The 13,324-nt window shown below is 31.9% G+C and overlaps 1 protein-coding gene across 1 annotated transcript; it reads left to right on the top strand.

Annotated features, from left to right (window-relative positions):
- The first annotated feature begins 6,027 nt into the window (after positions 1–6,027).
- Positions 6,028–12,748, top strand: LOC131022637 (vacuolar cation/proton exchanger 3-like). Its single transcript, XM_057952147.1, has 12 exons — positions 6,028–6,529; positions 6,745–6,812; positions 6,882–6,910; positions 7,146–7,342; positions 7,576–7,791; positions 7,896–8,039; positions 8,138–8,254; positions 8,347–8,400; positions 8,770–8,886; positions 8,994–9,084; positions 9,165–9,204; positions 12,460–12,748. Exons 1-12 carry the CDS (start codon positions 6,266–6,268, stop codon positions 12,470–12,472), a joined length of 1,350 nt encoding a protein of 449 aa, XP_057808130.1. The 5' UTR covers positions 6,028–6,265; the 3' UTR covers positions 12,473–12,748.
- Positions 12,749–13,324: the final 576 nt, after the last annotated feature.

Genomic DNA, 13,324 nt, shown 5'->3' with positions numbered 1-13,324 from the left:
ATGCTCTAAGTGTATGCAAAATTATTGTACGAAGAGGATGTTTGGCTGAGCTTATAAGCTCTTTAAAACAACTTATAAGTTGTTTAGGAGCTTATAAGTTCCTTCAAAGTGTTTGACAAAATAAGTTCCTAAACAGCTTATAAACTCTAAAAATAAGCTCTGGTTTCATTTTTCTTGGATTTTCTCTTTTTAACAAAGATTTTATTTCACTAACTTTTTTTTTTTTATCAATATTTTATTTCACTAACTAAAAATTCTTTCTCTAGCTTATAAGCTTAATTTAATCAAACATTTTGATAATTTATAAACTCTTAAGAAACTACATCTTATAAACTCTGAAACATTTTATAAGCTCTTAGAATTTATAAATTCTTTAAAATAAGCTTAGCTAATTCAGCACATATTTCAAATAATTGAAGAGAACAGATAGAGTTCGGAGGTCAATTTTCTATCGATTTATGAATATTTTATTGTTAATTGGTTTATTTCAATGCATAAAGTGTTATACACCAATTACTTAAAAATAGAAAATTTTGTTGGTTGAAGAGTTACTGTTAGGCATCCCAAGTAACTTAGAATGAAAGTCTCCCAAATTTCTTGTTCTACATACTTAATTTGGAAAATCATTTAAACCGCATTTTCACTTTACCTAAAATAATAACGCGGGGTTCATTGCATCCATGCAGTTATACCAATTAGTGATCCTATTTTAAACTAAAATACAAATTGTAACTATTTGTTCAATTGTGGTGATTGGTGATAATGGCGTGACTCCAAGAAATTAAAGTTATTACTTCCACAACAAAAGAAATGGTTAATTAATGGTGGAATGAAAAATGTTGTCGTTAAAATTAAAGGCAACAGATCGACCTTTTTTTCAACTTTTTTTTTTTTTTAAATTGACCCTACCTATCGTTAAACAGTCGTAAGTTAGTAATTTAATAAAAAATTATTTTAAATTTTTATTTTCCTATCATTAATCCATCATAAATTGTTAATATATTAAAATTTTATTTTCCCGTTGTTAAGCTATCATTAATTACATTTATTAAATTTAAAAAGTATTTTTAATACTTATATTACCCATCATTTATTTCTTCCTTGACAATAGTATTAATTTATAAAAAACTAAATTATTTATCATAGTTAATCCGCCATACATGAAAATTTGTTGCTTTTCTTGGGATACTCGTATTTTTGCTTGTATTTATGTTAAATGCATCTCATGAATTTTGGGTTTTTGTAAGAAATTTCAACGAAGTTTCACCAAAATGTACGTGGCCGTCTACGAGATTTATTACCATTGTTGTTGTAGCCTTTTTGGCTACTTCAAGGTTTTATAGTTTATTGTTTTCATATTATATTTATTGAATAATGTTACATATGTATTTATAATTCGTGCATAAAATAATGAAAGTAGAAAACATGCACAAACGTCTCTGATATCTCAAACTCAAAGCGTCGGTTCTAATCTATTTTCTATTGTTTTGAACTAGTATAAATCATGTGTAAATTATGGTACCGATATTTATTTGTTTATTTTGAGGAAGGCTAGTGAGGGATTTAGGATTTTCAAATTTGGCGTGTAATAAATAATTAAATAATCATAAATATAAAAAATATTTAATGATAAAAATATATATACCCAAATATTGTTTAATTTTGAAGCTTAGGGTTTGTTTTTAAGTTGAACTTATATTTTTAATTTGGGGGTGCAAAAACTAAATCTCAAATAATTTACATATAAATATTAATACAACTAAGAATTTTTTCTATGTTTTTTTGGGGATGTAACTGTACCCCCATGTTATAAGCTGGATCCGTCGGTGAAGGAGAGCATCAATTCTGTCGCCACATTTATACCAATACTTCATATATCAAATTAAAACGATATTTATAAATGACTATGTTTTTAGTTTTTCAATTTCCGAAGTATTCACATACTCCTTTAGTCCATGAAACAACTTCTTAGGAGAGAGTGACACAAGTTTTAAGAAAAATATTGCTGAATATATTGAGATTGAAGAAAAGATTGTTGAGTGTATTGAGAATGGTAAAAGCTTAAGGCGTTTTAATTAGTATTGAGAGTTGTGAAAATGTGAAAAGTAAGGATAAATGAGATATTTATAAGTGGTGGGGTATAATCCAAAAATAGATAGAAAGTTCTTTTGTGGACATCAAAAAAAAAAGTAGAAAGTTCTTTTGTAGACGGATGGAGTAAAATTTTATTAACTCTCAACTAAAAAAAATATTTATTGTAAATTGTTTAAATTATACGGCTAAGAATAACTTGATATATACCATGTTTTTGTTATATATATCTCATTCTTTTTTAAGAGGAAAAGGACTTCATTAGTTCAAATCATCCATAGCTATATCAATAAATTAGGAAGGAAAATCCGACAACCAAACCAAAAAATTAACAGAAGAAGAAATAGCAAAATGAGCTACAGCGTGAGCAGCCCAAATTAACTTCCCGCCGAGCATGAAAAAATTCCATGACATCATTCTTTTTAGCAGCTGAGAACGCCTCAAGAAGATCATCACTCAACAACTTTGTGCCACCATATATACGTCTCATGAAGGACATGAATGGCAAGCAGAGAGTCAATAAAGAGAACCACCGGACCCATATGCAAACCCAATACCCAGAAGCATAGCGTGAGCTCCCCCATGAGAATAGAGGCTATGTGACTGACCCGCTTAGCAGCAACATCGAATGTATATCTCATTCTTATTTTCGTGTAAATTTTAAACCAACCTTAGTGTATATTTAAAAGAAATTTTGGTAAATAAAATTACGAACTATTTTGAAATTATAATTTTAACGTAATTTTTGAAGTGTGACAGATTAAATCATCACATTTTCAAATTTTGTAATTTCTCCCTCTTAAAGTTTTTTCAAGTGAGGGCCGAACCAAGTTACCGCAAATAGGTGACATGCCAAAAATATCGAGAAGAAGGTCACAACAAAAGAACATGTAAAATTATATGTTTTGGACAACACTTTGGCTATCGAAAAAGAATTGGGATGACAGAATTATAAAAAAAATGTGATTTAATTCGTCACACTTCAAAAATTACGTTAAAATTACAATTTCAAAATAGTTCGTAATTTTATTTCCTAAAACCCTATTTGATGGACATAGAAATTTCCAACTTTTATTTCATCATTTAAATGAAAGATTATTATTTTTGAAAAAACATGACGTGGAGGATATATCGACATTTCTAAAAAGCTCTAACATAAAAATATGATTTCTTTTAGACGAAAAAGAGGAATATAAAAGTATAATATTTTAGCATATGGTAGATTTGTATTTTTTTTTGTTTTTTTTAAATGGCTCCAACTTCCAATTATTAACGAATAATATAAATTAATTATTGTGTGTGTGTGTGTAATATTTAGAAGCCTCTTTCGTTTCCTACTTAAAAACATACACGTAGATATTATTTGGAAGCGAACAATTAATTAGTCATTTAATATGCTAATAATTTAGTTGTGATGTTTGTATATATAGGAGTGGGGAGTCCTAGCGGTCCTCCACAGATGAGGGCAACATGATGCATTAGGAGCGCGTTATGTGGCAACAATCTTCCAAGGCCTTCCAGGCCAAAAATGTGGAAGAATAAAATGATCATTTTTTTTTTTCCAAAAATTCATTTTTTTCCCGGGACCGTCATCAAAATTATATAAATAATTGAACACCAATATGCATAAAGGTAACCACAAATATGCATGACGTTGGATAAAAATATGCATGAGAAGGTATTAGTGTGTGACCCGTCGAGTGACCAGGGACGAGAGCTACATGACGGTGTCGCATTGTATTATGCATATATTTCAACACAAATATGCATAAAGAAAAACATAAATATACATAACATTACACACAAATATGCATAGCATTTTTCAACAACGAGAGACACCAGTTGGTTTGTATACTGATATTTTCCCATTCATATTTGGGTTTATGTTTATGCATATTGGTGTACAATCATATGCATAATTTTGACGACGGCCGCGAAAAAAAAATGAATTTTCGGTATTAAAAAAAAATAAAAATCGAAATGACTATTTTACCCCTTCGTGTTTTTTACCTTGGGAGGCTGCTGCCATGTGACGCGCTCCTATAGCACTACGTGGCCCCATTGTGTGGTCCGAATTGGGACCTATATACTATGAGGGGAGTGAATATTAGAGGATCCCACCTCTATAGGAGTGTATGTAAACATTTAAGATAATCTATGACATTAAAATAAATAGCTTAGTCCTGCAGCAACGTGTCTAAACATCACCAAAATTAAAGTAGTACTTATATAATGTATTACTTCCTATATCATTAATTTACCTTTTTTCTTATTACAAGTTAATGTCAAGTTCTGAATATAGATAAATCATCTTCAGCAACCGAATAATAAAAAAAAGTTTCAAGTAATTGTCTTAAAATCTGGTGATACGAATAATTACCGATTCCCAACTTAATTAATTTTTAAAAATACTAATGGTTTAGATTATTTTTCTAAGTGTTTTACATATATATTTTTCTTATGTTCGTGTTCATAACATATTTGATAATGATATGCAGAAATCAAAATTTAATTCCATCAGGACTTTTTATATTTGCACGTTTTGATATGTCAAAATCAAATTTAATTCACTTCCATTTTAAATGGTTTGGTTTACCTACATAGAAAATGAAAGGAGTGAGAAAAAAAAAGATATAATGTGTATGTACCCTTAAATATCATAATCATGCACGAATATGCTTCCAGCGCCTAAACTGTGAATGCTTTTTTTTTCTTAGAGCACAACTATGAATGCTTTTAAAATAGTGGAATAAACCTTCAACTTCCTACCCAACATATAGACTTTATTTGTACGTAATCATAAAACTAAATAAATATAATCATTACTTTTTGTATTTTTTTTGTATTTTTATTTTTGAATCCACTACATAAAGTATTTTAAAGTTGATATCTAGTTACCAGTAGCATAGCACCACCAATAAGTTAATAAATTAATTAGCGATTTAAACTATGTGTAATTTGTATATCATGCACATTAAACACAAATAGGCATCGATCGGTACACCGTACACTAAAAACTAGTACTCCCTCCGTCCGCCAAAATTATGTAAAATTGCTTGGGCACGGGATTTAATAAAATTGGTGATGATTTTGATGTAGTGGAGAAAGGGTCCCACCACTTTATGAGATGTGTGGTTGACGCCAAATATAGTAATTTTTACATAATCTTGGCGGACGGAGGGAGTATTAAAAATATGAGTTCAAAATTTTTGTAGGCCACTAACTTAGGACGCTTTGCAAAATTAGGTCACATTTTATTCGGGCTTACAATTTGGGCCATTTATTATTAATTTTGGCATAAATGAGCTATATTTGGGCACGATTGAACTATTTTGCACGTGAGACGTGCGTGACTTCACAGTTGGAGCTGAACGCTGATGTGCAATTTTATTTCATTCTCTTATTTGGTATATATACACATGTAAAAATAAATCATAAAATAATCATAATTAAAAAATCGCGATTCCTATTAGGATCTTTATTAAATACTAGTAATAAAATATTAAGCTTGCAGTGTAGTTTGAATTATTAAATCCAATATTCCCAGTGTCCTTTATAAACTATATTATCCAATATAAATTGAATCAAATAAAAAAATATTTCGGTGTAAGTTATCAATATCAACTCAGCTGTACCCCTATTTTAACATATCGGGAAACAGAAATAGAAAGGGAAAAAATCCATGAACCCAAAATCACGAGATACACATGTAGTTGCAACCGCTTGCTTTCGCATATACACCGATAATGAATGATAACAAACAACCTATATATATACGAACAAAATATGCGGCTTCCACGAAAATTCCATTTTCATTGTCGAAACAAAATAAAAAACAAACATTTTCTGCACCCTTTTCGCTTCACACGTGCCGCCCACATGTGTCTTCATCGTATATAAGTTTCTCTGCGTTTATATGCACAAAAAACTCAAAATATTATTCTTTTAAAAAATAATTAGATAAACGACTAGGTTTTACTCTTCCTTTTTCCTTTTTGTTTTTTAATTTCTTTATATATATATCTCCAACAAATCGAAGCACTCACCGAAAAGCTTACTATGTAGTACAGTACTATCGATAGAGTGTTTCTCTCTGTTTCAGACTTTGAGTCTCTTCGGGCACAGAAACGTTAACGAAATCGAAATCTAGGAAAGGTATAAATTGCCGACAACAATGGCGTCGCCCGAGGCGTGGCTGTTGGAGAACGGGAATATCAAGGTTTTGAGCAAGGAGATGCGGAATGGCCGTACGGCTCACAATGTGTCGTCTTCCTCGCTCCGGAAGAAATCGGATCGGGCGCTGCTCGCGGGTATTCGGGTCGGGTTTCTGAGGAATTTCCTCGGCAATTTGCAGGAGGTTTTGCTGGGGACCAAGCTTTTCGTTTTTTTTGTCGCCATTCCTTTCGCCATTGCCGCTAAGTATTTTCATTTCGGAAGTGTATGCTCTCTCTCTCTAAATTTTTTTTTTTTTTTTTTATATAAATAATCGGAATTAGATTAATTTGCTGGTGTGATGCGATGTTCGTATGCTTGAGTAGCTGTTGTGCATTTATAGTTGAAACATACTTGATTTCTTAAAATATAGTTTGCGTTTTATGGTATTTATTGAATTTAGTTGCAACATTTGAACTAATTTTGATGTTGACTAAACAGCCATGGGTGTTTGCTCTGAGTTGTCTGGGACTCATTCCACTTGCAGAACGTGTTAGCTTTTTGACGGAGTAAGGAATTTTTTTTTCATTTTCTTTTTTGTGTATAATAGAGCTTATAATCTTTGTTTATTTGTGCAGGCAGATTGCTCTCTTCACAGGGCCAACAGGTAATTATTTTTTTTTTCAAAATATCTTTTACACTAGCAATCAGAAATAGCGCATTTGAAATGTGTGTGGTCAGTATTAATAGTTATCATACTATAATGGTTTCCATGACATGCTTCAAGAAAGGACAAAATCCTCACCAAACCATATTTTTTAATCATATTATTTCAATTTAGCATATTCTTTCAAGAACTACATGTGTTTGAATATTTATTTAATTGGGATTTTTGGTTGCAGTTGGTGGGCTTCTAAACGCAACATGTGGAAATGTGACGGAGCTTATCATTTCAATATTTGCTCTGATCCAAAACAAAGTAGATGTTGTGAAATACTCCCTTTTGGGCTCAATTCTCTCCAATCTCCTCTTGGTTTTGGGCTCCTCTCTCTTCTGTGGTGGCATTGTCAACATATCTAAGGAGCAAAAGTTTGAAAGAGTAAGCGATATATTATCCACCTCAATTTTAGTATTAATTGCAATAATAAATTGTGTTATTTGCGACAATTAGTGGGACATGTACCATAATATACTAACAACTTTCCCACCCTCGTGCATGTGCTAATATGTACTGGTGAAATTGAATATTTAATTATGTATAGTTAGGGTTTCAAAAGTCATTAGTAATACTTAATAGTGGGTTTAATTAATTTTGTGGGGATTTTCTGACAGAAACAAGCGGACGTGAACTCGCTGCTTTTGCTGTTGGGGTTGATCTGCCATGTGCTGCCTTTGATGTTCAAGTTTACAGGCAAATCGGATCCGGAATTAACGGCGTTGGCGACGCTGGCGTTATCACGAGCCAGCAGCGTTATCATGCTCATAGCCTACTTTGCTTATCTCGTCTTCCAGCTTTTCACTCATCGTCAGTTATTCCAAGAGCAACGGGTGGGGCCCACTGCTGCGGCCTCTCGATATATCTTTTATTTCATCAATACTAGCTATATTATACCTCAAATATAATAAGTTTCAAATAATTTGATTATCTTCAGGAGGAAGACGCAGTTGACGACGACGGTGACGTCGTCGTGTCGGTGGAGTCGCCGGTGATTGGGGTGTATAGTGCCTTGATTTGGTTAGTTCTGATGACCGGCGTCGTAGCGCTGCTGTCGGAATACGTCGTCGCCACAATCGAAGTGAGTTAGGAGATTTTTCGATACGAAGATTATAGTATAAATGTAGTTTTTGGATGCGTTGAAAATGAGTAATATTGAGTTTGTTTGGTTCAACGCAGGCTGCGTCAAATTCATGGGGATTGTCTGTCTGTTTCATTAGTGTGATTTTACTACCAATTGTTGGAAACGCAGTAGAACACGCAGGGGCCATCATTTTTGCATTTAGGAACAAATTAGTGAGCTCTCTCTCTCTCTCTCTCCAGGTGCAATTTCATGCATTTGTGTATTCTCAAAAATAATAAAAAAATCATGTATTTGTGTGTTGCAGGATATAACTTTAGGGGTGGCTATGGGTTCAGCAACTCAAATCGCCATGTTTGTGGTAAGATAGTAAAAAATTATTTATCTTCGATTGATAGTAGTATTATTTATTATAGGGAGTGGTTCAAATGAGTCAAGGTAGATATCATATAAAATAAGAATAATGTTCAATCCTCGTTTCATGGAGATCTATTATGAATTTGCTGAATAAACTCATAGTCATGTGCTTGAATCGCATGAGTGACAAAAAAATCTTTTTTTTTTTTTTTTAACTTATAATTTTTTTTTACAACGAATTTATAATATTTCATAGTAAATTCATAGGCCATTTTATACAATAAATTTAATTTGTATAAAAATCAATCCCCTTTATTATATACAATAAGTGTGTGCGTGTGACTAATATATGTGAAATTTCTTGAAAAACTAGGTTCCTTTAAGCGTGATAATTTCATGGATCATTGGCGTAAAAATGGATCTTGATTTAAGTCTCCTTGAAACTATTGCTCTTGGCCTGTCGATACTAATAACAGCATTGGCGTTACAGGTATATTAACTCAACTTTGCTAATTTTTAAAAATCTATATTTGATATATTTTTTTAATGACCAAATTAATCAGATTTTGATTTTACGTGTCGTGATATTTTTAACAGGACGGAACCTCTCATTACATGAAGGGGTTGGTGCTTTTATTGTGCTACTTTGTTATTGGGGCATGCTTTTTTGTATCTTGGGAACCACTAAGTAAGCATTTATCCTAAATTAAAATATTTATTGCATACAAATTTTATTCGTAATCAAACTATTGTAATTTTCTTTTGCAGACACTGCTAACTTAGGATCTAATCACACGATCAAGAAATGGTAAGACTTTGAGTAAGAAAAAATATATAATATGTTACTATATTCGTTTCGTTTATATAGGGGAATGGAGATGAACTCTGCATACTGTGTGTATGATCAGTGGGATCCATTTAACAAGAATATGTTTTTACCTTTTTTTTTATATGTTATGAAGATGAGATGAGTTGTAAATGACATGCCAATGAATAATGCATTCATCTATAATCATATTCTATTTGCACAAATTTATATGATGAACAATATTCATTGTATTTCCTCTATAATCATATTCTATTTGCACAAATTAATTCATATGACAATGTGAAATATTTATGGTGGGAGGATATACTTTTACATCAAAGAGTGCACAATCGTAAGCAATAAAATTATGGTTACAAATTTACAACCATTTATATACTGAGGGTGTTTGGCTGAACTTATAAGCTTTTTAAAACAATTTATAAGCTATTTATAATTTATAAATTTCTTTAAAATTTTTGGTAAAATAAATCCTTAAATAATTTATAGGCTATGGAAATAAGTTTCAAGAGCTTATGCCTTCTACAAAATAAGTTCCTTTATCTCAATTTATTTTTTCAAAATTTTATACACAATAATTATTTTGTAAATATTATTTAATTATAATTTATTATTTTCATCATATATCCTTTCAAGTTTATCTCTCTTTATTTTTTTTCTCTTAACAAATTTTTGCTCTCTAATGTTAAATTCACTTTCTAGCTTATAAAAATACTTTCACGCTTTAAAAGCTCTTGAGAAATTACATCTTATAAGTTGTTGGAGCTTATAAACTTTTTAAAATAAGTTTAGCTAAGCACCTTCATTATCTACACTATACTATCTACTGAAGAGGTATTTGATTTGAGTAATAAATCAATTTAAATTAGTCAAGTATTTATAACTCGCCTACACTCTAATCATGTAAATGGATTATTATTTATCACCTCAAATGAGTTTATTGTTTAATTATTCTCTAATCTTATTCAATTCTATATATCACATCCACCAAATTAAACGTTTTCTAAATTTATAGTACCATCTGCACTGGTACAATTGTCGATATTTGAGTGTTATCCTTAGTAATATATAAACTTCTTGCTATAACTTACTCTAAATATCTATAACCCATGGTTAATTGTTTATTCATCTTTATATATATATATATATATATATATATATATACCTATATATATATATAGGGCTACGATATAAACACTTTTTAACATATAAAATATGAACTGCCTAAAATATATGAATTCTATGTGGAACATGTATGAATTCGCTGTGTAAATGCATGAATCGCGAAAAATAAATTTTTTGCTACCTATGAGATTCGAACTCGGGACCATGAATTCATTCAACAAGCTAGGTGATGAATCAACCGTAGATCTTGATGATCTAAAGGCTGAAAATAATTCATATTTTATATTCTAAAATGTATTTTTATTTTAGCCTAGCCCTATATATATATATATATATATATATATATATATATATATATATATATATATATATATAGACACACACACACACACACACACTTCTTTATTATAAATTTCACGTACTAATTAAGAAAATCGACATCTTTTTCAAATAAACAAAAATAGAAAAATCAAAATGTATTATTATTGTAACACAATTTCTATTGTGTTCATGAACTTTTGCATAACTATTCTTAAAACAATATATTTATATGACCATTTTGAAGATGCAAACATAATATTTGGCCACTAATTGAAAAAAACATAAATTTTGGCCATTTTTTACGTTTTCGGACTGTTTTGCCCATGGGCGGATCTTAGTTGAGGCTGCACTGGGCAAAATTTTATTTTATATGTATTAATATATTTAACTTAATATCTATGTAGCTAAGCTCATAGCCCAGTCCAATTTTCAGAGAAAGATAAAAAAAATTCAAAATAATAATAAAAAATTAATTTATTCTTGTAGAAGATAGATTAATTTTTTAAAAAACATAGAGAGATAGTTTTTTATATGCTTTCAATATATTTGTTATTGAATCAATAAAAAGAAAATAAATATTGATTATAATTAGTGATCAAATTATAATTCTAAGTCCATTAAGATTATACTTGAACATAAAGATGAATTGTACGGAGTGTCCGAAAAATTTGGCTCGGTAGCTACCGCCCCCAACCCCCGGGCATACCTTCAAGTTTAGCCTCCCGTATCGACAAATCTTGGATCCGCCCCTGGTTTTACCCTTAAATAGGGCGGACCGGATTCGGGTCGAATTCGGGTTTGCGTGCGGGTTAGACACATATGGCAATATTAGTGCCATTAGTGCCATTTTGAATACTTCCCTGTAGGGTTTAGATTATTATTTAGGGTTTAGATTCTCCATTTAATCTATTGAACGAATGGTACTTATGGCCATATTAGTGTCATTAGTGCCATATACTCTTTTATGTAGTGTTGCACGAATGGTATTTATGGTCATATTAGTGCCATTAGTGACATATACTTAGATTTTTTTTTTCCCGGTTGGCACATATGGCACTAATAGTGACATATGTGCCTAACCCGCGCGTAAATCCAAATTCGACCCAAATTCGGTCCGCCCTAATTAAAGGCAAAACTGTCTTTACACGTAAAAAATGGCAAAATTTTGTGTTTTTTGAATTACTGGTCAAATATGTTTTCTTCTTTAAAATGACTATGTGACGAGCGCTCTCATTATTCTCCTTATGCATAGTCGGACCGAAGATTGACTTCACTCAATTATTATTTTTTTTCTATGGTGAAAATGCTAGACGATCATTTTAGCATGCTCTTTTGATTGCGGCTGAAGTCTCTTAGAAATTGATGTTGTTTTTCTTTTGATTGCGGGAAATTGCTGTTATTTCTCTATTAGAAGATGACTCTAAAAAAATATTGTTGTTATTGTTATTTTTTTTAAAAAAATCGATCGGCTGAAATATTTATGTTGTTTCTCTATATTTTTAGAAATAGCTCTATGTTTCAGAAATCGCTGTTGTTTCTCCTCTCGAAATCTGTTAAGAGGAGAAATTCAAAACCGGTTGTTTATTGAGGGACGCACATTTGTTTAAATCCCCAAAATTAAAAAATAAAAATTGTGAGAGAAACCGTCAAAAGATGCGGTAAAAATTATTCGTTGAACTCTGTATTTTCATACATTAATTAATAGATAATACTATTGATTATATTTCATTTATTATATTATATTTGATGAGGAGAGAATCACGTACTAATCTTGATCGCGATCGAGTACAGGGCTGGATTCTAGCTGGTACCTCACGATGAGATATCCTTCTATGGCGACGCATGGGTGACAATGTTATTGGTAGTATCTGTCTCAGGTTCCACAGTTGGAGAAAAAGACAAAGGCCCGATAATCCCTGACACGTTACGCGGCCTACGTGCCCATAGCCGATTGCTCAATACATGAGGAGTGTGTGCGCGCGTGGAGAAAAGACTAAAATATCCTTTTGTTGTATTTATAAATAGTGGTCCTCTTTGTATTTACGGGTTACACATTTTTATTAGAGCATTTGAAATACTACCTCTTCGTTCGAATTTCCATCTTAGCTTTTTATGAACAGGTGATTAAATTCGTTAATAGCGCTAGGATCTTTACTTACATTTTTTGAGTTCATCAATACTCCCTCTGTCCCACGAATCTTGACATGTTTGGATTCGGCACAGGAATTAATGAGTTGTAGATTAGTGTGTAGTTAATAAAAGAAACAATAGGGCCGAATGGCCCTATTGAGCATACAAAATCAAAATTTAGCCCTAAATCTAAAAACATCAAAATTTAGCCATTAATTAGGTGGAATGCCTAATTTGCCCTTTCTACCCATCGCACTGCAGTTCTTCGATTTGGCCCAATCACTCTGGCGCTCCTCGTTTGTTCCAGCATAGTTTCGCAGACGCAGACGGAGGGCTCTCATATAGAGCGGTCGTGGCTGCTAGCGCGGTGGAGAAAGCGAGCTGCGCCGCGGAGGTCGAGGAAGCGGGAGCGATTGCTGGGGCTCTCGTCGCCAAGCAAAGGCGTAGTGTCGACGGTGGATGCCGCTGTGGGCGACGATGGGCTCTCGTTGTTCGACGACATCGTTTCGATTGGGGGAATTTCGAG

This window comes from Salvia miltiorrhiza, chromosome 4 (genome assembly GCF_028751815.1).
Source record: "Salvia miltiorrhiza cultivar Shanhuang (shh) chromosome 4, IMPLAD_Smil_shh, whole genome shotgun sequence".
NCBI lineage: Eukaryota > Viridiplantae > Streptophyta > Magnoliopsida > Lamiales > Lamiaceae > Salvia > Salvia miltiorrhiza.
The sequence above is the reverse complement of the archived record's forward strand: the minus strand, read 5'-3'. Positions and strand labels throughout refer to the sequence as shown.